Below are 25,465 nucleotides of genomic sequence, written 5' to 3' on the forward strand. Positions count from 1 at the left end.
GATCTGACATACACGCCGTTCCGGCATGCATAATTTTTGAGCTGGACAGCCATCTGGCCGTGAAACTTCTTCTGTGTAGCCGTGCAAAGCATACCTTAGTAGTGAAATAGGAGAATGTTATGAATTTGGTGCTTGGTTGTGTTGTTTGGTTGTCAAACTTTGACTTCAGGAGCTGGCCTTGGAAAAGTAAAAAATGTAAACATGGGAGGGTCGATAGGGGTTTTTTGATTTTGTTGGATTCGAGGGGAAAAATTGACCCTTTGCCGCAATGACTTGTGAAATAGCTACGTATAGTGTTTTGAATCAACATTAAGAGACCAGGTTCACGGTTGTTCATATGGTAAGGACTCCAGTTACCATTATTAGGTGTGCAGGTATGCAGGTACCGCAAACCCCTACGTGCGCCCAGACCCCGAAAGTTCGCGCCCAATTCTCACATCTGGATTCCATTGCCGCCCTGAAGCCAGAGAGGGAGGGTGTGAATTTCACGGGACGGTTCACTAACTGTTGCAGTGTTACTCCTGAGACATGTATGATGTAGACCTTCTTAGAACCTACTCTCCAAGCAGAGGTTAGGTTCAATCTTGTTCTGATCATCTTTTTCAGGAAGTTTTTTGGATTTAATTTTTTGTTTGCTTGTTGAACAAACATGGAACCTGAGAAAATAGAAATTGCAGCAAAAACGCCTATGTGTGTAAAGATGTCCTCTTAATGGAGTGTACAGGAATCGCATACATTGCGTACCACACCCTTTCTTAAACTTTGTAATTGTTTCTCGTTCATAGCATTTGAGCTCTTTTTGATACTTTTGTTTTCATGCTCCAAATTTTGTTATAACCACCACCACCACCGGCTATGCTGGAGTAAAAACTCTATCTGGGAAAAGAATTGCTCTGTACTCCATAGACAAATGATAGATGTAGAATGTAGATGATGGTATCAATCTTAAATGCAGCTGACAAGATCGACAGAGAAGACTTGATAAGCTCCTTCATTTGCCTTATGGTTGCTTATCATTCGTTTTGTCTTGTATTTACAGAAGTTGATCCAGACATTGTTGACATGGCAACAACAGACAGCATGCAGGGTTTGGATGACGTCAGGAGAGGAGCAGCAGGGGGTTCTGCTGACAGTGTTCTCACCTGGCAAGGAGACAGACATGAGGAGTCTGGGGAGGAGTCCGGTGGGAGAGACAAAGGTGTGAGAGTGTACAGGTGTGAGGAGTGCAGCAAGGAGTTCAGTAAGCTGTGTAATCTAAAGACTCACACGCGTACTCACACAGGGGAGAAACCTTACAGGTGTGAGGAGTGCACCAAGCAGTTCAGTCAACTTAGTGATCTGAAGACTCACATGCGGACTCACACTGGGGAGAAACCCTACAGGTGTGATGAGTGCAATAGGCAGTTCAGCCAGCTGGGTCATCTGAAGTCTCACATGCGGACTCACACAGGTGAGAAACCCTACAGGTGTGAGGAGTGCAGCAGGCAGTTCAGTAAGCTAAGCAATCTGAAGACTCACATGCAGACTCACACAGGTGAGAAACCGTACAGGTGTGAAGAGTGCAGCAGGCAGTTCCGTAACCTGAGTAATCTTAAAGAACACATGCGGACTCACACAGGGGAGAAACCTTACAGGTGTGAGGAGTGCAGCAGGCAGTTCGGTGTGCTGAGTAGTCTGAAGAGGCACATGCGGACTCACACAGGTCAGAAACCCTATAGGTGTGATGAGTGCACCAGACAGTTCAGACAGCTGGGTGATCTAAAGACTCACATGCGGACTCACACCGGAGAGAAACGTTACAGGTGTGAGGAGTGCAGCAGGCAGTTCAGTGAGCTGGGTAATCTGAAGAAACACATGCAGACTCACACTGGAAAAACTGAAGGTGTAAGGGACGGAACAGAGAGTTCTGTGAACTAGGAAGTCTGAAGAGACATGTACTCAAATGAAACCTACATGCGTTAAAGGAATACAGCAAGAAGTATGATAGGGAAGACAGGAAGAATCACAGTGCACTCTCACTAGTGAGGTAACACAATGGTTTACTGGTTAATCTCCAAGCAGATCCTACGGTAGCCTTAGATGGTATCAAAAGCTACCAGAGGAGTGAAGCCAGCCTAGGAGTGGGAGTGCGTTTGGCTTCTCCCTGTTTCAGTGACGGCAGATCTCCGGTAGCCAAACACACTCCCAGGGCCAGCTCCACTCCTCTGGCAGCTTTTGATGCTACCTTATGCTTCCGTAGGATCTGCTTGGAGATAAGTTATTGGTAATGCAGATTAATCTATCTTGACAGCCAGGGGCTGAATTGTGAGGAGCTTAGAATTGGCGAGACTGTTGTTGAAATGCATTGATTGTAATATTTCCTAATTCACCAGCTAGATAGAGTTAATGACAAGAGGTTTGGGGAGAGTATCAACCTTTTTTTTAAGGATCTTTTATTTGCTTGTTAATATCTGATCTTCATGTTGATAGTCGTAAATTTGTGTTATAATGTAGAATTTGCATATAAAATTGACATGCTTCCTAAGTGGTGGAAATACCAAGTTCAAAGTAGTTAATAGAAAGTTCAAAGTTGTTAAGTAGACAATTCAATGTTTAAAGTAGACTTGTGAAAGTAAAAAGTTTAAAGTTGTAGAAGTAAAAAGTTCAATGTAGTAGAAGTAAAAAGTTCAAAGTTCATAGTAGTGTAGAACAAAGTTCAAGGTAGTGATGTTGAAAATTTAAAGTACAGCGTTTAAAGTAGTGAAAGTACATTGCATAAATTTCAATGTATTTACATATTACTGGTTTTTGTCTTTGGAGTTCTCAAACAGATGTAGCAAGTTTAAAAGTAGCAATTTTTATGTCGTTACGTTAAGCGTTACAATAACATAGATACCTTGTTTTCGTTGAGTTTCACAACCGAGTTATGGAAGAATTCCACTGTCTGGTGAAATTAAACAATCCCAGAGGATGAAAATTACGTTTTTTTTTTCAATGATGTTATAGGTTGAAGAGGTAGTTTGAAATTTACTTTTTCAGTTGTGCTTGTTTCTGTGGCTTCCTGAGAGAATGACGAAGCGTGGACTGCTGGAAACCCGTGTTAGTCTATAAAGGTCACCGGAGGTTCATGTACAATAGATGGGTAATCAGGGAATGAAATCTGACCTCCAGCCATGAGTACTTCCGGGTCGTAGTGTCCCGACTTCCTGTCCGCGAGGATACGCTTGGCTAAGAGTTCGGAGCCCTTTCTCGTCCTTGGAGAAGAAGTCCGCATTCATTCCGTAGCGAGTTCTAGTGTTTCATCAGGCATCTCTGTGTTCACTAAGGTTCAGGTAAGGAGACTTGTCTTGTGACTCGGTATTCAAAGGTTTGTAGAACAGTGTAAGAAGGAGAAGAAAGTTTCGTGAATACGAGCCACGCCACACCGGCATGCATAAATTATTAGGGTTTTTAATACGGAAGAGCCTGGGCCCAGGAGCTGGGCTGGCTAGCCTGAAAGACTACCTTTTCCGGGCCCCAAGGCTATGCATGGGGTTTGGCCTGCAGCTGAAGTTTTTTTTATAAAAAACTGGGTCAATGACAATCCCAGCTGTGGGTGGGATGGGGCTGGGATGGGGAAAGGTAACAGTTGATCATATTGCTGGGCTTGCAATGAATAACTCAACCAAAATTGGAAGAAAACAATCATAAAACTAAATTCCAAGTATACAACAAAAAATGCTGGAAATGTTAAGACTGAAGGAGAGGGGTACTAGGCGAAATAAAGAATACTAGGATGGGTCAGGAAATGATAGCGCACAACATCAAATTCAAAACAGATGTCATGCATGTACGAGAGTGTGTGTCACTGTGTGTGTGTGTGTTTGTACATGAAATTTCTTTGTAGAAAAACTGGGTCAGTGGTAACCCAAGACAACAGTTGGTCCTCTAGGATAGGGGCTGTTTACCAAAACATCAAATTTGAAACAGATGCCTCAAACATCAAGTGTCAGTGAGCATGGATGTAGGAATGGATGTATGTTATGTGTTTATAGAACTTTATTGCTCGACATTTGTACATGGTACAAAGTATGGCAACGACTGTTACACAAAGTACAAAATAGGTGTAGAGAATAAGACTTGATATCCTAATTAACATAGCAAGAAGGGCTGACACATTAGTCTTTGATATAGTGTTACAATCGAGTTGGGCTATACATGAGATTCATTACTCTTTCTAATAGCAAAGTAGTCTTTGATATATTTGCCTATCCTTGCATTATGGGAGTCGTGGCATCCAAAGATATATACAAATCTGTCTGTAGCATCGAGTCTCTTGAAATCTGCTGTACTGGATTCGAGAAATGTAAATAGCTCATTACGTAAAATAGCGTATCTAGAGCATTCCATTAAAAAGTGAAATTCATCTTCAATATGCTTTGGACAGAAAGGACAGAACCTTTGGTCAGGGGCTACATTGTAATATCTACCTGTTTCAATATTCAATTTATGGCTGCTGATTCTTAACTGAGTAATCGCTTTTCGAATTTCAAAATTGTTTATATCATAAAGGTATGTTTCTTGTTCATAACATTCTTTTGATTTGCTAAGAAAAGACAGCTTTGAATTGTTTTCAATAGAATTAAACCACTTTTGTATATATGTATCTTGTAGCCGGAGGCGTAGTTGGTTGACAATATAATCTATATTATAAGCCTCAGGTTTCATCCATATGTGTCCAAAGCCATGGTAACAGAGAATGTCCTTAACATGGTTAATCCAGTCTTGATTATCAGTAAGTACAGTGTTGTATGCATCGCGAAGCAGAGAGTCCTCATTATGTCAACTGTCAATTGTATGTGAGGGGGGTGTATAATATGACGTGTAATGTTAGTGTTGTTTGTGCTATTCGTTTCTCTCATGCAGGACAATTACTGATAGCCACTATAAGTATTGTAGGAATGACTGCCAGTATAGTCAAAGGAAAAGTAAATGTACTAATAACCCTTGAAGTTACAGTAGTTGATGTTGATTGTTCATTGCTGTAAACCATTGAACCCCAATCCCCCATATGATATGACCAAACTGTTGCCTTCTGTCCAATGCACCCTGCATGCACTGGACTTGTCGGTTACCCAGTTGTAGGTTTAAAAAAATCTATTAATGGGTCAAACCCCATCAATAGCCTTGGGGCCCAAAAAGGGTGGCCTGGCTAGCCTGCAGGCTAGCCTGCTGGGCCCAGGCTTTTCCGTAAACCCAAATTATTAACCTTCTTTGTCCGGACTGTGTTTCTTTGTTTAGACCGTGAAACCTATGTTCCTGTCCTCAGGCCGTGAAACCTATTTTATTTTGGCGCATCTGCGTAAAAACATATCGTAGCGGGGGAAAAGAAAAGCAGGTAATGTATTTAGGGCTGTGTAAGTTGTGCTGGCTAAAGTAATGAGGTCTTACGATTGTTCAGTGACGTAGAAAATGAAAACAATAGAGGGTCAATAGGGTTATTTAGATTTTGTTGGATTGTTAGATTTTGGAGGACTATACGTGTATATGAAGCTTTGTCGCATGAAATCGTGAGATACCTACATACAGTGCTTTTGGTCAACGTTTAGCAACCAGGTTCACAAAAGCTGCCATGGAAATAATGCAGTTTCTATCAAAATAACCCAACAAATCCCTACAGTACATACGCCCCGTCCCCGAAATAATCGCTCACATCTGGAATCCATTGTGCCCCTGAAGCCAGATGGGGAGGGTGTGAATTTTAGGGGACGGTTCACTAACTACTGCAGTATTGATCCTGTGATGTATACACCTTCATAGAACCTCTCTCGAAACAAAGGTTAGGCAAGACTTGTTTTTGACGTCTTTTTCGATTGTCAATTTTGGTTTTCTACATTTTATCAGAATGTTTTTGTTTGGCTGGTGGAAAGTGCACGAAAATGCTTGAAAGATGCTAAAAATGAATAAAGAGCCAAACCTCTGCTTGGACAGTACAAAGAACAAACAATCGCATACATTATAACATATATCACCATTTCCAGTTCGTATGGTTTCTTGTTGGTATCAATGTTTTTAATTGTAAAACGCAGCTCACAATATTGACAGAGGACAAGATTGCCTTGTTCAGTTACCTCACAGTTGATAATCGTTTGGTATGTATTGTATTTACAGACTTTATTCCAGATATTGCTGATATGGCAACAACAGAAGGCATGCAGGGTTTGGATGACGTCATGAGAGGAGCAGCAGGGGGTTCTGCCGACAGTGTTCTCACCTGGCAAGGAGACAGACGTGAGGAGTCTGGGGAGGAGTCCGGTAGGAGAGACAAAGGTGTGAGGGTGTACAGGTGTGAGGAGTGCAACAAGCAGTTCAGTAAGCTGAGTAATCTGAAGAGGCACATGCGCACTCACACAGGGGAGAAACCCTACAGGTGTGACGAGTGCAGCAGGCAGTTTAGTCAGCTGGGAGATCTGAAGTCTCACATGCGGACTCACACAGGAGAGAAACCTTACAGGTGTGAGGAGTGCAGCAGACAGTTCAAAAGGCTGAGTATTCTGAAGACACACATGCGCACTCACACAGGGGAGAAACCCTACAGCTGTGAGGAGTGCAGCAGGCACTTCAGTGACCTGGGTCATATGAAAAGACACATGCACACTCACACAGGGGAGAAACCTTACAAGTGTGAGGAGTGCAGCAGGCAGTTCAGTCAGCTGAGTGATCTGAAGAGGCACATGCAGACTCACACTGGGGAGAAGCCTTATGGATGTGAGGAGTGCAGTTGTCAGTTCAGTAGGCTGGATAGTCTTCAGACTCACATGCGTACTCACACTGGGGAGAAACCCTACAGGTGTGAGGAATGCAGCAGGCAGTTCAGTGTGCTGAGTAATCTGAAGACTCACATGCGGACTCACACAGGTGAGAAACCCTATAGTTGTGGGGAGTGCAGCAGGCAGTTCAGTCAGCTGAGTCATCTGAAGTCTCACACACGGACTCACACAGACGAGAAACCGTATAGGTGTGAGGAGAGTGCAGCAGGCAGTTCGGTGTGCTGAGTAGTCTGAAGAGGCACATGCGCACTCACACTGGAGAAAAATGAAGGCATAAGGTATGCATCAGGCAGTGAACTGCCACTGGGATGTGTGATAACCTGAAGAAACATGTACATTCAAACTGGTACGATACCTTTAAGTATGAGGAGGACAGCCAAGAAGTCTGTTAGCTGGGTACATTGAAGGAACACTCACAGTCATGACAGTCTTACAGGTCAGATCACTGAAGCCAGCAAACAGTTAAGTAGGGGAAGTGTGATGTCATGATTTATATGCAGCCAAACAATGCCTGTGGGTGCATTCTGAACATCTGTAGTATTGTGTTTACCTCGAAATCGTAGATTTAGAGGTTTGTTGTTTGAAGTTTGGATACTTAGCACAGGGTGCAGATAACAAGTGCACCTGAAGACTAACACATGTGTTATCAACCTGTTAGTTGTTTTTGTTCTTCTTGTTGTTTCTGTTTGGCACAACATTTCTTCTTTTGAGTAAGACATCTGCATATCTTTATTTTGGACACAATGCTGTTTCAATTTATTGATTGTATGCTTTGGAAGCATAACAGCAGAATGATGCAAATGATCACAGATTGATCGAGAATGCCATAGATATAGCTTTTTTTGCAGAAGTAGTCATCTGTATTTTGATTCTTGATTCTTCTCGTAGTTGATAGTCGTGATATTTCGTTATTTTGTTAAGGTTTGCAAAATGTTAACATTCATCCTAAGTAGTGGAATAATAGAGTTCAGAGTAGTGAAATTCAAATTAGTCAATTTAAAGCAGCAAAAGTAGTAAGGAGTTCAAAGTTGTTAAGTTCAAATTAGTTACGCTCAAAGTGAAAGTTGTACAAAATTTAAAGCACAATTTAGTGAAGTACAAAGTTAAAAGTATTGAGGTACGAAGTTAAAAATGTGCTAATTTTTACTTGCCATGTGTTTGTTGAATATTGAAACCTGATATTTTAGGTCCTTGGTTTAGTTGAATAAAACAACACAAAAATATGGAGATTATGTCGTCTTCTTCAATGATGTGATGATATACGTTAATAGACCACGGCAATGAGTTATATTTTGCTTGCTAAATGACGGGTTGGCTTGTGGGTGTGTTTGTGGACAGCACAACTCGAGAAGCTGTGCGTGGCTGGATCTTTTATGAAATTTAATACGTTTTGTGATGTCAGCAACACGCAACGGAAGAACAAGTCTGGGCCTCCTCAAGCAGAGGGTAGCCTGCGGTCATCTCCAAGCAAATGTAACGGTGGTAAGGCAGTATCCAAAGGACCAGCCAATATCCAACAGGCCCTGTTGTTTAAGTCGTTTAATACTGTTTGATCCTCTGGATAGAGTATTACCACCGATAGATCTCTCTCAGGGGAGTGAAAGAGGCCATTTACATCACAGCCCACCAACATTCCCTCAATCGAGACCGGGGCCGATACCAACTGCCAAGCACCTTTGACCCTTTGCTGAAGTCACACTTCCGTTCCTGATGTGCGACGTAGGCTTTGGGTCATTTCAACTTGATAAGGATCAGAGGACTGATCGAAAGCTTGCTCGTAAGCGCTTTGCTTTGTGTACGGATATAAGGTCTTAAAATTGTAACATAACACCGATAGATCTGTTTGGAGATTAAGCCTCTGGCATGTTTTTGACATCTTTTTAGGCCTTTTATAGATTCTTGCCAATCAGGTGCACACAAAAAAATCTGACAAGAAATCTCGATAAATGCCTAAGATTAAGAAGTGTAACCTCTGTATGTAGAGTGTGTGCATCGAGTTGAAATGGACATACTTAGATTTTGATTATTCAAATCATTACTTTATTTACATAATCATTGACGGCATTCTCTACGTCCATGAGAGATTCATGAGAGGTTTTTCGTTTTATACATCTGTTATATTTGGTTTGAGAAGATTATATTTTATTACACTTAGATTATGATTAAGCAAATCAGTTCTTTATTTACATAATCGTTGACGACATTCTCTACGTCTATGAGAAAGATTCATGAGAGGCATTTCCTATGAAAAGCCGCCTGCAGGCCGATTTGAGCCTTCATGAATAAACAAAGTTCAAACAATACACGTATCTGTTATATTTGATTTGCATGTTTTGTTAGAAATGCCTATAAAATGGCAAATAATAATACGTAAATCTTGTCAGTCACAGCACTTAGGTTGAGGTTAACATCGTCATACACAAAGTGTGCAAATTACAAATACTTTCCATAAGTCAATGAGACTATAATTGGCGGGGCATGTTGTCGCGGAACTCTTGTCCACGCATGTATAGATATATACTGTTGTAAAAAGGCATTATGAAGAACAATCAGCATAACCGTGTGGCATTCTGAAGCATAGAAAGATTGCATCTAGCACCGGGGTAATGCTTAGATGACTTAGATTGACGTCTGGCACGAACCACAATATCATCAGGAATATGACTGCATGTTCTGCATACAACGAAGTGCATTTTCGTTACGCAGTGGTTTCCTGTGGCGGTCTGGAAGAATAGCGTAGCGTAGACTGGTGACAACCCGTGTTACTGTTACTGACTACTAAGTCTATAAAGGTCACCGGAGGCTCATGTACAATAGATGGGTAATCAGGGAATTAAATTTGACCTCTATCCATGAGTACTTCCGGGTCGTAGAGTGTCGACTTCCTGTCCGCGAATACGCTTGGCTTGGTGTACGTGGCTATTTCTCGTCCTTGGAGAAGAAGTCCGCCTTCCATCCGTAGCGAGTTCTACTGTTTCATCAGACATCCCTGTGTCAGCTAAGTTCCAGGTAAGAAGACTTGACTTGTGACTCGGTATTCAAAGGTTTGTAGAACAGTGTAAGAAGGAGAAGAAAGTTTCATGAATCCCCTTGATGAATCTGACCACGCCACTCCGGCATGTTTTTTTTCAGAGCTGGACTGTCATCAGGCCGTGAAACCTACCTGTCTTCTGTGCAGCTGCGTAAAAAAACATATCGTAGTGGGGAGAAACGAAAGCATGTTATACATTTGGTTGTTTTATGGCTGTCTAATGTGACTATTCAGGAGCTGGCCTTGGAAAAGTACAAGAATGTAAACATGGGAGGGTCAATAAGGGTTTTCCAATTTTGTTGGATTCGAGGGGCAAAAAGTGACGCTTTGTCGCAATGACTTGTAAAATACCTACATACAGTGTTTTGAATGAATATGAAGTGACCAGGTTAACAATTGTTCACATGGTAAGGACTCCAGTTACCTGTCTTAGGTGTACTGGAAACCCCTACGTGCGCCCCGGCCGCGAAAGTTCGCGCCCCATTCTTACATCTGGATTCCATTGTCGCCATGAAGCAAGAGGGGGGGGGGGGTGAATTTCAGGGGACGGTTCACTAACTGTTGCAGTGTTACTCTCTAGACACCTGCACCTACATAAAACCTACTTTCCAAGCAGAGGCAAGGCTTATTTTTGATATCTTTTTGAATTGTTTATTTTGGTTATCTATTTTGTCAGAATTTCTTGTTTGCCTGCTGGAGAGCGAGGAATGCCTGAAAAATTAAGAGCCGAACCTCTGCTTTGACAGTTCAAAGAACCAACAATCGCATACATCACAACGCACATGACTATTTCCTATAGTTTGTATGGTTTCTCGTTGATAGCATTTGTTTTGAATGTTAAAACGCAGCCCACAATATTAACAAAGGACAAGATTACCTTGTTCAGTTACCTCACGGTTGATGATAGTTTGCCTTGTCTTGTATTTACAGAAGTTATTCCAGATATTGCTGACATAGCATCAACAGACAGCATGCAGGGTGTGGATGACGTCAGGAGAGGAGCAGCAGGGGGTTCTGCCTACAGTGTTCTCACCTGGCAAGGTGACAGACGTGAGGAGTCTGGGGAGGAGTCCTGTAGGAGAGACAAGGGTGTGAGAGTGTACAGATGTGAGGAGTGCAGCAAGGCGTTCAGTAGGCTGGACAGTCTGAAGACTCACATGCGGACTCACACAGGGGAGAAACCCTACAGGTGTGAGGAGTGCAACAGGCAGTTCAGTCAGCTGAATAGTCTGAAGAAACACAAGGGGACTCACACAGGGGAAAAACCTTACCGATGTGAGAATTGTAACAGGCAGTTCAGTGAGCAGGGAAGTCTGAAGAAACATATGCGAACTCACACAGGAGAAAAGCCCTACAGGTGTGAGGAGTGCAGTATGCAATGCAGTCAGCTGAGTGATCTCAGGAAACACATCCGCACTCATACTGGTGAGAAACCCTACAAATGCGAGAATTGTGGCAAGCAGTTTGGTAGAATTGATGTTCTGAAGAAACACATGCGGACTCACACAGGGGAGAAGCCCTACACGTGCGAGAAGTGTAGCAGGCAGTTCAGTAAGCTCAGCCATCTGAAGACTCACATGCGCACTCAAACAGGGGAGAAGCCTTACAGGTGTGAGGAGTGTAGCAGACAGTTCAGTCAGCTGGGTGATCTGAAGATTCACATGCGGACTCACACAGGAGAAAAACCCTATAGGTGTGAGGAGTGCAACAGGCAGTTCAGTGTGCTGAGTAGTCTGAAGAAACATATGCGAACTCATACAGGAGAAAAACCTTACCAGTGTGAGGCATGCAGCAGGCACTTTAGTGAGCTTGGTACTCTTAAGAGACATATACGCAGTCACACAGGAGAGAAACCGTACGGGTGTGAGGAGTGTAGCAGGCAGTTTAGTCAGCTGAGTGATCTGAAGAGACACATGCGCACTCACACAGGGGAGAAACCCTACAGGTGTGAGGAGTGCAGCAGGCAGTTCAGTCTGTTGGATCATCTGAAGGTTCACATGCGCACTCACACAGGGGAGAAACCTTACAAGTGTGAGGAGTGCAGCAGGCAGTTCAGTCAGCTAGGTGATCTGAAGAAACACATGCGCACTCACACAGGTGAGAAACCTTACCAGTGTGAGGCATGCAGCAGGCACTTCAGTGAGCTTGGTTCTCTTAAGAGACATATGCGCACTCACACAAGAGAGAAACCGTACCGGTGTGAGGAGTGCAGCAGGCAGTTTAGTCAGCTGAGTGATCTGAAGAGACACATGCAGACTCACCCTGGAAAAACTGAAGGTGTAAGTTCTGTGAACTAGGAAGTCTGAAGAGAGGTGTACTCACATGAACCCTACATGTGTTAACGGAATACAGCAGGGATTGCAATAGGCAAGACAGGAAGAAGGTACACTGAAGGAACACGCTTCATTTCACTGAAGGATCACAAACAGTCATGACAGTCAAACATGGCAGTTTAGTACAGTCATGTCAAGTCTAATTGAGATCGAAATAAACAAACAATAGCAGCAAAAGCAAACAGTACTCTGGGATTCTTGAGAAGGAATCTGAGAGGAGCATGTAGATCAATCAGAGCTCAAGCCTATTTGTCCATTGTAAGACCCAAACTAGAATATGCGTCCTCTGTGTGGGACCCCCACAAACGCATACATTCACAAACAAACAAACTTGAGGACAAGTTAGAGGCAGTACAGAGGCGTGCCGCCAGGTTCGCCACTGGCGACTACCGTTTGACAACCAGCATTACACACACTCTGCAAACCCTCGGTTGGCCCACCCTTCAACAGCGCAGACAAGTTGCCCGCCTCTCACTTATGTACAAAGCTGTCAATAATCTTATTGCTATCCCCATCCACAATATCCTCACAAGAAATACTAACATAACCAGAGGACACCAGCAACGTTTTACCACAGTCGCATGTAGGACAGAAACATACCGAGGCAGCTTTTTCCCAAAAACAGTCATAGAATGGAATGCACTTCCGCAACATCTTATCGAAACCAAGACTACAGATAGCTTTAAAGCTGGGGTGGCCAAGTACTATGGTTACCCCGGCTTCACCCAGCTGTAAGGGGAGGAGCCTATACCTAGTGTGGCAATGTACAGTAGCACTTTTTTTTTCGTTTATTTATGCACCACTTTTTTTCTTGTTGACGGCATGCACCACCACCACCGGCCACACTTGGGTAAGGCCCTGACCATAAGTCCTAGACACTATGCCCCATGCGGGGTTTTGTCTAGTATCACGACAAGACAAGACAAACAAACAAGGCAGTAATGATCAGATATTACACAAGTTACAGACCAGAGCACTATAGCCAGCAAGTAGTTTAGTGCTCACAACTATTGTCATCATTGATATTCAGCTAAAAATGCATATGGGTGTATTAAGTGTAGAAATCATACAAAATTATACAAAAGTAGACTACCAGGAAACAACAAGAGGTCCGAGGAGAGTATTTTCACTTTTTTTGCTTCATAGAATATTTTGTGTGTTTTTTAATCTCGGAACTACAGTTGATAGTCGTAAATTTGTGTTATTTTTTTAAGTTTACATATACATGTAACATTGACATGCTTCCCAAGTGGTTCAGAGTAGTGAATATAAAGTTCAAAGTTGTGAAGTAGAGAGTTTAAAGTTCAAAGTAGATGTAAATAGAAGGAATAAATGGAAGTAGTAGAAGTAAATGGTTCAAAGTTCATAGTAGTTTTGAACAAAGTTTAAACAAGGACGTTATCTCATATAACGACCTTGGTTTAAAGTAGTTCAAAGTACAACATTGAAAGTAGTGAAAGTACAACGTTCAATGTATTTACATATTACTGGTATTTGTCTTTGGAGTTCTCTAACAGATGTAGCAAGTTTAATAGTTTAATATTTTCTGTGTCTTTTCATATTATAGATTAAAAGCGATACAATTACATGTTTTTCGTTGAGTTATTGCAACCAAATTATCGAAGAATGTCACTGTCATATGAAATAAAAACAAACCCAGAGGATGAAGGTTGCGTCGTTTTATTCAATGATGTGATGATGTTACAGCTTGTACTTTTGTAGAGGCAGTGAGTAAAAAATATTGTAAAAAATATATTCAGTTGTGCTTGTTTCATGTGGCCTGTCAATAATTGTGTATTCAGCGGAAGTAATTTTATGAGTTATTCATTAAATTCCATGCCGTGACTGTAAAAGACGGCGCCCCATAAACAGTGTGTGGTGTGTTTCAGTGTTCGCATCTTAGTAGAGTAGTAGAGTTTCTTCGGCCAGGTAGGAAACGGCTGGTTCCATTTTAGGCCGCTCTTCACTGATCTTCACTTCTACGTCACAGTCAAATCTTGGAGAGGGGCTACAAAGTACCAAGTAGTTTAATGCAGAAACTAGTGTTTCTGACTCATCTATAAGGTCACAGTTTTGTCGTGTACAATATATGGGTAATCGGGGAATAAAATCTGACCTCCATCCTTGACTACTTCCGGGTCGTAGAGTCCCGACTTCCTGTTCGTGAAGATACGCTTGGCTTGGTGTTTGGGGCCGTTTCTTGGAAAAGGAGTCCTCATTTATTCCGTAGCGAGTTCCAGTGTTTCATCAGGCATCCCTGTGTCGACTACGTTCCAGGTAACACTTGACTTAACTTAACTTACTTGTGACTCGGTATTTAAAGATTTGTAGAACAGTGTATGGAGGGGAAAAAAGTTCGTGATTATGAGCGACGCCACGCCGGCGTGCATAAATTACTTTCTCTCTCATCGGGTCTTGAAACCTACTTTTCTTCTGTGCAGCTGCGTAAAGCATATCGTAGTAGGTGAAAAGGAAAATGTTATGAATTTGATGCTTGGTTTTGTTGTTTGGCTGTCAAAATTATGCAGGAGCTGGCCTTGGGAAAGTACAAAAATGTAAAGAGGGGAGGGTCAATAGGGGTTTTTGGATGTTGTTGGATTCGAGGGGTAAAAGTTGACGCTTTGTTGTAATGACTTGCACAATAAGTGCATACAATGTTTTGAATCAATATTCAGTGACAAGGTTAACCGTTGATCATATGGTAAGGCAAGGAGGTTGAGGTAAAGGACTCCAGTTACCTGTTTTTAATAGTTAGGTGTACTGCAAACCCCTGCGTGCGCCCTGACCCCGAAATTTGGCGCCCAATTCTCCCAGAGGGGGAGGGTGTGAGTTTCACGGGACGGTTCACTAACTGTTCCAGTGTTGCTCCAGAGACATGTAGACCTTCATAGAACCTACTGTCCAAGCAGACGTTAGTTTGAGCCTTGTTTTGATAATCTTTTTCATGTATTTTTTGGCTGTCATTTTGTCTGACTTTTTGTTTGTTTGCTAAACATACAACCTGACAAAATAGAAATTAATGCAAAACGCCTATGTTTGTCCTAAGATGTCAAAATAAAGTTAAGAGCCTGGCCACTTTTTGGAGAGTACCAGAATTGCTTACATTATATATCACAACTATTCTTAACAGCATTTCAGCTCTATTTGATTGTTTTGTTTTCATGCACAATTTGAAACTTTTGTGGCCATGCTAGAGTAAAAAAACACTCCTATATGAGTGTTATGTACTGCAAGGGGCTTTGCTCTGTACTCCATAGATGTAGATGTAGATGTTGGTATCAATCTTGTAAATTGCAAAGCGCAGCCGACAAGATTGACAGAGAGGACCGGATTGGCTCTTTCATTTACCTCATGGTTGATAATCGTTTGTCTTGTCCTATGTTTACAGAAGTTGACCCAGATATTGTTGACATGGCAACCACAAACAGCATGCAGGGTTTGGATGATGTCAGGAGAGGAGCAGCAGGGGGTTCTGCCGACAGCGTTCTCACCTGGCAAGGGGATAGATGTGAGGAGTCTGGGGAGGAGTCCGGTAGGAGAGACAAAGGTGTGAGAGTGCACAGGTGTGAGGAGTGCAGGAGGCAGTTCAGTCATATGAGTAGTCTGAAGAGGCACATGCGGACTCACACAGGGGAGAAACCCTTCAGATGTGAGGAGTGTAGCAGGCAGTTTAGTCAGCTGGGTCATTTGAAGTCTCACATGCAGACTCACACAGGGGAGAAACCCTACAGGTGTGAGGAGTGCAGCAGGCAGTTCAGTCAGCTGAGTGATCTGAAGAAACACATGCGGACTCACACAGGGGAGAAACCCTACAGGTGTGAGGAGTGCAGCAGGCAGTTCAGTCTATTGGGTCATCTGACAACTCACATGCGAACTCACTCAGGGGAGAAACCATACAGGTGTGAGGAGTGCAGCAGGCAGTTCAGTCAGCTGGGTGATCTGAAGACTCACATGCGGACTCACACAGGGGAGAAACCCTACAGGTGTGAGGAGTGTAGCAGGCAGTTCAGTAAGCTAAGTAATCTGAAGTCGCACATGCATACTCACACAGGAGAGAAACCGTACAGGTGTGAGGAATGCAGTAGGCAGTTCAATCAGCTGGGTCATCTGAAGACTCACATGAGGACTCACACAGGGGAGAAACCCTACAGGTGTGAGGAGTGCAGCAGGCACTTCAGTAAGCTGATCAATCTGAAGAGACACATGCAGACTCACACAGAGGAAAAACCTTACAGGTGTGAGCAATGCAGCAGGCAGTTCAGTCAGCTGAGTAATTTGAAGAGACACATGCGCGCTCACCCCGGAAAACTGGAGGTGTAAGGGACAAAGCAGAGAGTCCTTTGAAGTAGGAAATCTGAAGAGACGTGTACTCATATGACTCCTACACTTGTTAAAGGAATACAGCAGGGAGTACAATAGGCAAGATAGGAAGAAGCACATTGAACTCTCACTGGTGACAGTGGTGAGATACCCTCTAGTGTTAGTAATTGAGTCAGCTTGGGTACACTGGAGGAACACACGAACACATGTAGTCATGACAGTCTCACAAGGCAGAAATCAGATCTTACACAAGTTTCAGACCAGGGCAAGCAGTTTAGTAGTGAGCAAGAAGTTTAGTAGAGCAAGTTTTCTCATAATTGATACACGGTCAAAAAATGCCCATGGGTGTATTGAGTGCAGAAATCAGTTTTCTTACTACATGTATTTGGTTGAGCTTAAAATCATTCAAAGATAGGATAGGTAAACTACCACATACATTTTCTACTATATGTACATGTATTGTGTACTTGTCAGTAAAGTTGAATTTTTCTGTTCTTGTTGGTTCAGCTTTGGCACAACATTTCTTCTGTTATATGAAAATACCACTCTGTACCTAATGACTGTAGACTGGTTATATGATTTGCAGACTAATCTCTCTTCACAATCACAGCCAGAGGCTGTCTTTAGGAGCCTACAATTGGCTGTTGTTCAAATTCATTGCTCATAATCTTTTATAACACAACTAAATGATAGAAATGCTGATTGTTTTTGAATATCCACACTTTTTTTTCGAAAATTCTTTTATCTGCTTGTTGATCCCTTATCTTGTAGTTGATCTTCATCAAGTTTTGTTATTTTTTAAAGTTTGCATATATCATTAACATGCTTTCAAAGGAATGGAAGTACCAAATTCAATGTAGTGAAGTAGAAAATTTAAAGTTCAATGTTTCAAAAGTTCATAGTAGAGAAATAACTGACTTCAAAAGTTCAAAAGTTTATAGTAGTGAAGTTTTAAGTTGTGAAATAGGAAACTCAAAGTTCAAAGTAGTAAATGTCAAAAGTTCAAAGCAGGAAAAGTAAAAAGATCAAAGTTCATGGTAGTGTAGAACAAAGTAGTGAATTAGAAATTGAAAGTACAAGGTTCAAAGTAGTGAACTACAGTTTTGTATTTAAGTACAAAGTTGAAAGTAGTGAATACATTTCTGGTATTTGTCTATTGAGTTCTCTGACACTTGTAGTAGATTTTACAGTAGCCATTTTCTATGTTCCTTTTTACATTTCAAAAGTGTTACGGTTACTTAGTTACCGTGTATTTGAGTTTTTACAACCTAGTTATCAAAGAATGCCACTACTCAGTAAAATAAAAAAATGCCCCAAAGATGAAGATTTATGTTTTTGATAGTGTTTTTTTTTTGTGTGTGTTGTGTGTGTTTCTTTATTTGTGTGTGTGTGTGTGTGTGTGTGTGTGTGACTGTGCAGTTAACCATCATAACTCCAAAATACCTAGATGCATTGTCTTGATATTTGGCATGTTGATAGGCCTTGAGACCTTGAATTTCTTGAAACGAATAGATTTTGGGCTCCCTAGGGGCTTGCTGTGGTACTGCAGCGAAACTTTCGGGTTCAATATCTTGTGTGCTTGACATGCTACGGTCGTGATTTTTGAGTGGTTGATAGCTCTTAGGGCAGAGAGTCAGTGGTATAGGTTTGGGCCCCCAGTGGCTTTGTCGAACTGCATGGAACCTGTTAGTTTCAGACTTTGTAAGAGAGAAACTCAAGAAGGGATAAACTGATCATCATGTGGTCGTGGAACTTAAGTTTAATGATGTGATGTAATGTTGTTAAACTTGTAGATACAGTGAGATGTATATTCAGCTGTGCTTGTTTCCTGTGGCCTCCTGAGAGAATGACCAGCTTAAAAACCGTGTTTGTCTTTAAAGGTCACCGGAGGCTCATGTACAATTGATGGGTAATCAGGGAATCAAATCTGACCGCCAGCAATGAGTAATTCCGGGTCATAGAGTCCCGACTTCCTGTCCGTGAGGATACGCTTGGCTTGGTGCTCGGGGCCGTTTCTCGGCCATGCAGTAGAAGTCCGCATTCATTCCGTAGCGAGTTCTAGTGTTTCATCAGGCATCCCTGTGTTCACTAAGGTTCAGGTAAGGAGACTTGACTTGTGACTCGGTATTCTAAGGTTTGTAGAACAGATTTGAGGAAAAGAAACTTTCATGAGTACGAGCCAGGCCACACCGGAAATTATGCATAACTTTCTTCTTTGTCTGGACTGTCACCGTGCCTTGAGACCTATTTTACCTTTGTGCGCCTGCGTAAAAACATATCGTAGTGGGGGGAAAACATGTTGTGTATTTTGTGTCAGTTTGTGCTGTTTGTCAAAAGTCGTGATTTGTTTAGGAGCTGGCTATGGGGATGTGGAAAATGTAAATAAGGAGAGCCACGCCACACCGGCATGCATAAATTATTTACTTTCTTTGTCCGGACTGTCTTTGTTTCTTTGTTTAGGTCGTGAAACCTATGTTCCTGTCTTCAGGCCGTGAAACCTATTTTACTTTGGCGCATCTACGTAAAAACATATCGTAGCGGGGAAAAGAGAAGCATGTAATGTATTAAGGGCTGTGTAAGTCGTGCTGTTTGGATGGCAAAAGTCATGATTGTTCAGTGACGTAGAAAATGTAAACAATGGAGGGTCAATAGGGTTATTTAGAGATTTTGTTGGATTGTTAGATTTTTGGGACTAATTCCGAAGCTTTGTCGCATGAAATCGTGAGATAGCTACATACAGTGTTTTTGGTCAACGTTTAGTAATCAGGTTCACAAAAGCTGCCATGGAAGAAATCCAGTTTCTGTTGAAATAACCAAGTTTTCTGTCTTAATTATACTACAAACCCCTACAGTACATACACCCCGTCCCCGAAATAATTGCTCACATCTGGATGGAATCCATTGTCAGCCTGAAGCCAGATGGGGAGGGTGTAAATTTTAGGGGACGGTTCACTAACTTCTGCAGTATTAATCCTGTGATGTATACACTTTCATAGAACCACTCACGTGGCAGAGGTTAGGCAAGGCTTGTTTTTGACGTCTATTTTCATTTGTTAATTTTGGTTTTCTACATTTAGTCAGAATTTCTTGTTTGGCTGATACAAATTGCACGAAAATGCCTGTAAGATGCTATAATTGAATTAAGAGCCAAACCTCTGCTTGGACAGTACAAAGAACAAACAATCGCATACATTATAACACATATCACCATTTCCAGTTCGTATGGTTTCTTGTTGGTATCAATGTTTTAAATTGTAAAACGCAGCTCACAATATTGACAGAGGACAAGATTGCCTTGTCCAGTTACCTCACAGTTGATAATCGTTTGGTATGTCTTGTATTTACAGACTTTATTCCAGATATTGTTGACATGGCAACAACAGACAGCATGCAGGGTTTGGATGACGTCAGGAGAGGAGCAGCAGGGGGTTCTGCCGACAGTGTTCTCACCTGGCAAGGAGACAGATGTGAGGAGTCTGGGGAGGATTCCGGTAGGAGAGACAAAGGTGTGAGAGTGTACAGGTGTGAGGAGTGCAGCAAGGAGTTCAGTAGGCTGGACAGTCTGAAGACTCATTTTCGGACTCACACAGGGGAGAAACCCTACAGGTGTGAGGAGTGCAGCAGGCAGTTCAGTAAGCTGAGTAATCTGAAGAGGCACATGCGGACTCACACAGGGCAGAAACCCTACAGGTGTGAGGAGTGCAGCAAGCAGTTCAGTATGCTGGATAGTCTGAAGAAACACATGCGCACTCACACAGGGGAGAAACCCTACAGGTGTGAGGAGTGCAGCAGGCAGTTCAGTCAGCTGGGTCATCTGACGACTCACATGAGGACTCACACAGGGGAGAAACCCTACAAGTGTGAGGAGTGCTGTAGCAGTTTAGTCAGCTGAGTGCTCTGAAGACTCACATGCGGACTCACACAGGGGAGAAACCTTACAGGTGTGAGGAGTGCAGCAGGCAGTTCAGTCGGCTGGGTGAACTGAAGACTCACATGCGGACTCACACTGGGGAGAAACCCTACAGGTGTGAAGAGTGTAGCAGGCAGTTTAGTCAGCAGGGTAATCTGAAGAGTCACATGAAAACTCACACAGGAGAGAAACCCTACAGGTGTGAGGAATGCAGCAGGCAGTTCAGTCTGTGGAGTAGTCTAGAGAAACATATGCGCACTCACACTGGCGAAAAACCTTACCAGTGTGAGGCATGCAGCAGGCACTTCAGTGAGCTTGGTACTCTAAAGAGACACATGCGGACTCACACAGGAGAGAAACCATACAATTGTGAGGAGTGTAGCAGGCAGTTCAGTCATCTGAGTCATCTGAAGACTCACATGCGCACTCACACAGGGGGAAAACCCCACAGGTGTGGAGAGTGTACAAGGGAGTTCAGTCAGCTTGGTACTCTGAAGACTCACATGCGGACTCACACTGCGGAGAAACCTTACAGATGTGAGGAGTGCAGCAAGCAGTTCAGTCTGCTGTGTAATCTGAAGAAACACATGCAGACCCACCCTGGAAAAAACTGAAGGTGTAAGTTCTGTGAACTAGGAAGTCTGAAGAGAGGTGTACTCTTATGAATCATGCATGTGTTCAAGGAATACAGCAGGGAGTATGAAAGGGAAGATAGGAAGAAGCACAATGCACTCACACTGGTGACAGTGGTGAGATACCTTGAAGTGTTAGGAATTGAGTCAGCTTGGGTACACTGGAGGAACACATGAACACATACAGTCTTGACAGCCTCACAAGGCATTAATCTTACACAAGTAACAGAAGATCAGAGCACTTAAGACAGCAAGCAAGTTTAGTAGGGCTATTAATTTCATATTTGATATGCAGCCAAAAAACTTATGGGAGTATTGAGTGCAGAAATCATCTCAGTCTTGCTACATATAAGTTGTTGAGCTTAAAATCATGCAAAGGTTGGATATGTAGACTACCACATACATTTTGTACGACACTTACTACTAGTTGTTAAAGTTAATTTTTGCTTTTCTTGATAGTTTCTGTTTTGGTACAACATTCTTTCTGTTATTTAGAAATCTTCTCTGTATCTTCATCACTATAGACATAATGGGTCATTGGTTAATATCCAAGCAGATCCTACCTCAGCCTAAGATACAAAATGTAATATCAAAAGCCGGCAGAGGAGTGAAGCCGGCCTAGGAGTGTGTGTGGCTCGTCCCTGTTTCAGTGATGGCAGATCTTTGGTAGCCAAACACACTCCTAGGTCGGCTTCACTCCTCTGGCAGCTTTTGGTGACACCTTATGCTACCGAAGGATCTGCTTAGAGTAAATTAGTAAAGTTTGCATATAACATTGACATGCTTCCAAATTGGTGGAAGTACAAAGTTCAAAGTAGTGAATAGAAAGTTCAAAGTTGTGAAGTTGAGAATTCAACTAATAAAAGTAAAAAGTTTGAAGTAGTAGAAGTAAAAAGTTCATAGTAGTAGATGAAAATAGTTCAATGTTCATAGTAGTGTATAACAAAGTTCTAAGTAGTGATGTTGAAAATTCAAAGTACAGCGTTCAAAGTAGTGAAAGTACAAATTTCAATGTATTTACATATTACTGGTATTTGTCTTTGGAGTTCTCTAACAGATGTAGCAAGTTTAATGGTAGCAATTATTTTATGTCTTTTTATATTAAAAAAGCGTTACAATTACATAGGTTTCTTGTTTTCGTTGAGTTTTTGCAACCAAGTTATCGAAGAATTCCACTGTCAGATGAAATAAAAACTACCGCAGAGGATGAAGATTGTGTCGTTTTTTTTCAATGTTGTAATGGTGTAGAGGTAGTTTTAAAAAAAAATTCTTCAGTTGTGCTTGTGTCTGGCTTCCTGAGAGAATGACGAAGCGTGGACTGCTGGAAACCCGTCTTAGTCTATAAAGGTCACCGGAGGTTCATGAACAATAGATGGGTAATCAGGGAATGAAATCTGACGTCCAGCCATGAGTACTTCCGGGTCGTAGTGTCCCGACTTCCTGTCCGCGAGGATACGCTTGGCTTGGACTTCGGGGCCGTTTCTCGTCCTTGGAGTAGAAGTCCGCATTCATTCCGTAGCGAGTTCTAGTGTTTCATCAGGCATCCCTGTGTTCACTAAGGTTCAGGTAAGGAGACTTGACTTGTGACTCGGTATTCAAAGGTTTGTAGATCAGTGTAAGAAGGAGAATTTGGAAGAAGTTTCATGAATCTGAACACGCCGCTCCGCTCCGGCATGCATAATTTTTTTAGAGCTGGACAGCCATCTGGCCGTGAAACTTCGTCTGTGTACTACATGTAGTAGCCGTGCAAAGCATACCTTAGTAGCGAAATAGGAGAATGTTATGAATTTGGTGATTGATTGTGTTGTTTGGTTGTCAAAATTTGACTTCAGGAGCTGGCCTTGGAAAAGTAAAAAAATGTAAACATGGGGGGGTCGATAAGGGTTTTTGGATTTTGTTGGATTCGAGGGGTAAAAGTTGACGCTTTGTTGCAATGACTTGCACAATAAGTGCATACAATGTTTTGAATCAATATTCATTGACAAGGTTAACCGTTGATCATATGGTAAGGCAAGGAGGTTTCAACCTCCTTGTGTAAAGGACTCCAGTTACCTGTCTTAGGTGTACTGCAAACCCCAACGTGCGCCCCGTCCCCGAAAGTTGGCGCCCAATTCTCCCAGAGGGGGAGGGTGTGAATTTCACGGGACGGTTCACTAACTGTTCCAGTGTTGCTGCTAAGACATGTAGACCTTCATAGAACCTACTTTCCAAGCAGACGTTAGTTTGAGCCTTGTTTTGATAATCTTTTTCATGTATTTTTTGGCTGTCATTTTGTCTGACTTTTTTTTTGCTTGCTAAACATACAACCTGACAAAATAGAAATTAATGCAAAAACGCCTATGTTTGTCCTAAGATGTCAAAATAAAGTTAAGAGCATGGCCACTTTTTGGAGAGTACCAGAATTGCTTACATTATATATCACACCTATTCTTAACAGCATTTCAGCTCTATTTGATTGTTTTGTTTTCATGCACAATTTGAAACTTTTGTGGCCATGCTAGAGTAAAAAAAACACACTCCTATATGACTGTTATGTACTGCAAGGGGCTTTGCTCTGTACTCCATAGATGTAGATGTAGATGTTGGTATCAATCTTGTAAATTGCAAAGCATGTAGCCGACAAGATTGACAGAGAGGACCGGATTGGCTCCTTCATTTACCTCATGGTTGATAATCGTTTGTCTTGTCCTATGTTTGCAGAAGTTGATCCAGATATTGTTGACATGGCAACAGCAGACAGCATGCAGGGTGTGGATGACGTCAGGAGAGGAGCAGCAGGGGGTTCTACCGACAGTGTTCTCACCTGGCAAGGAGACAGACGTGAGGAGTCTGGGGAGGAGTCCGGTAGGAGAGACAAGGGTGTGAGAGTGCACAGGTGTGAGGAGTGCAGCAAGCAGTTCAGTAAGCTGAGTAATCTGAAGAGGCACATGCGCACTCACACAGGGGAGAAATCCTACAGGTGTGACGAGTGCAGCAGGCAGTTCAGTCAGCTGGGTGATCTGAAGACACACTTGCGCACTCACACAGGGGAGAAGCCTTACAGGTGTGAGGAGTGCAGCAGGCAGTTCAGTAGGCTGGGTCATCTGAAGAGTCACATGCGCACTCACACAGGGGAGAAACCCTACATGTGTGAGGAGTGCAGCAGGCAGTTCAGTAGGCTGGATAGTCTGAAGAGTCACATACGGACTCACGCAGGGGAGAAACCCTACAGGTGTGAGGAGTGCAGCAAGCAGTTCAGTAGGCTGGATAGTCTGAATACTCACATACGGACTCACACTGGGGAGAAACCCTACAGGTGTGAGGAGTGCAACAGGCAGTTCAGTAAGCTTAGTGATTTCAAAAGACACATGCGGGCTCACACAGGGGAGAAACCCTACAGGTGTGAGGAGTGCAGCAAGCAGTTCAGTAAGCTGAGTAATCTGAAGAGGCACATGCGCACTCACACAGGTGAGAAATCCTACAGGTGTGACGAGTGCAGCAGGCAGTTCAGTCAGCTGGTTGATCTAAAGAGACACATGCGGACTCACACAGGGAAGAAGCCTTACAGGTGTGAGGAGTGCAGCAAGCAGTTCAGTAGGCTGGGTCATCTGAAGAGTCACATGCGCACTCACACAGGGGAGAAACCCTACATGTGTGAGGAGTGCAGCAGGCAGTTCAGTAGGCTGGATAGTCTGAAGAGTCACATACGGACTCACACAGGGGAGAAACCCTACAGATGTGAGAAGTGTAGCAGGCAGTTCAGTCGGCTGGGTCATCTGAAGGCACACATGCAGTCTCACACGGGAGAAACCCTACAGATGTGAGAAGTGTAGCAGGCAGTTCAGTCGGCTGGGTCATCTGAAGGCACACATGCAGTCTCACACGGGAGAAACCTTACAGATGTGAGGAGTGTAACAAGCATTTTAGTAAGCTGAGTAGTCTGAAGACTCACTTAAGGACTCACACAGGGGAAAAACAGGTGTGAGGCGTGCATCAGGCACTGCCTCAGTTTAGTCAGCTTGGTGATCTGATGAGACACATGAGGACTCACACGGGTGAAAAACCCTACAGGTGTGAGAAGTTCAGCAGGTAGTTCAGTCAGCTGGTTGATCTAAAGAGACACATGCAGACTCGCACAGGGAAGAATTAATAGGAGAGGCAATGTATAGCCCTGCAAGCCATCTAGAGTTTGATTTATGTGCAGACCAACAAAAAAATGCGTATGGGTGTAGTGGATGCAGAAATCAGTTTAGTCCTCAGGTAAACCTTGAAGTCACAAAGGTAGTAGCACTAGTAGTAGTGCAGATAGCAAGTGCACCTGTGTAAAGATCATTTTTGTAGTTCATGTTACTTTCGTTTTGCCACAACATTTAAAGTTAAAAAAGATTACTTTATATCTCAATCATTTCGAAGTGATGGTGTTCAGTTTCATAAACCGTTTTGTGTATCTATTGAAACACACCAGCTGATTG

At 42.7% G+C, this 25,465-nt stretch overlaps 2 protein-coding genes and 1 pseudogene across 2 annotated transcripts in view; all 3 read left to right on the forward strand.

The window, feature by feature from the left end:
* The window catches only part of LOC118413053 (zinc finger protein 84-like), a 16,883-nt gene extending 9,756 nt beyond the window's left edge, over positions 1-7,127 (forward strand). Inside the window, exons 2-3 of the mRNA XM_035816196.1 lie at positions 1,040-1,912; positions 6,130-7,127. Coding sequence (XP_035672089.1) covers positions 1,063-1,912; positions 6,130-7,013 — 1,734 coding nt within the window. The 5' untranslated portion in view covers positions 1,040-1,062 and the 3' untranslated portion in view covers positions 7,014-7,127. The remainder of the gene's footprint in view (positions 1-1,039; positions 1,913-6,129) is intronic.
* The window catches only part of LOC118413064, a 116,702-nt pseudogene extending 95,674 nt beyond the window's left edge, over positions 1-21,028 (forward strand).
* On the forward strand, positions 10,758-24,721 carry LOC118413073 (zinc finger protein 91-like; the record flags this gene model as incomplete). The annotated part of the gene is made up of 3 exons (XM_035816220.1): positions 10,758-11,932; positions 15,716-16,387; positions 23,890-24,721. Coding segments are annotated over exons 1-3 (2,646 nt in total), but the record flags the coding sequence as incomplete, so codon positions are not given.
* Positions 24,722-25,465: the final 744 nt, after the last annotated feature.

The sequence above is a fragment of the Branchiostoma floridae genome, chromosome 4 (genome assembly GCF_000003815.2).
Source record: "Branchiostoma floridae strain S238N-H82 chromosome 4, Bfl_VNyyK, whole genome shotgun sequence".
Taxonomy (NCBI): Eukaryota; Metazoa; Chordata; class Leptocardii; order Amphioxiformes; family Branchiostomatidae; genus Branchiostoma; species Branchiostoma floridae.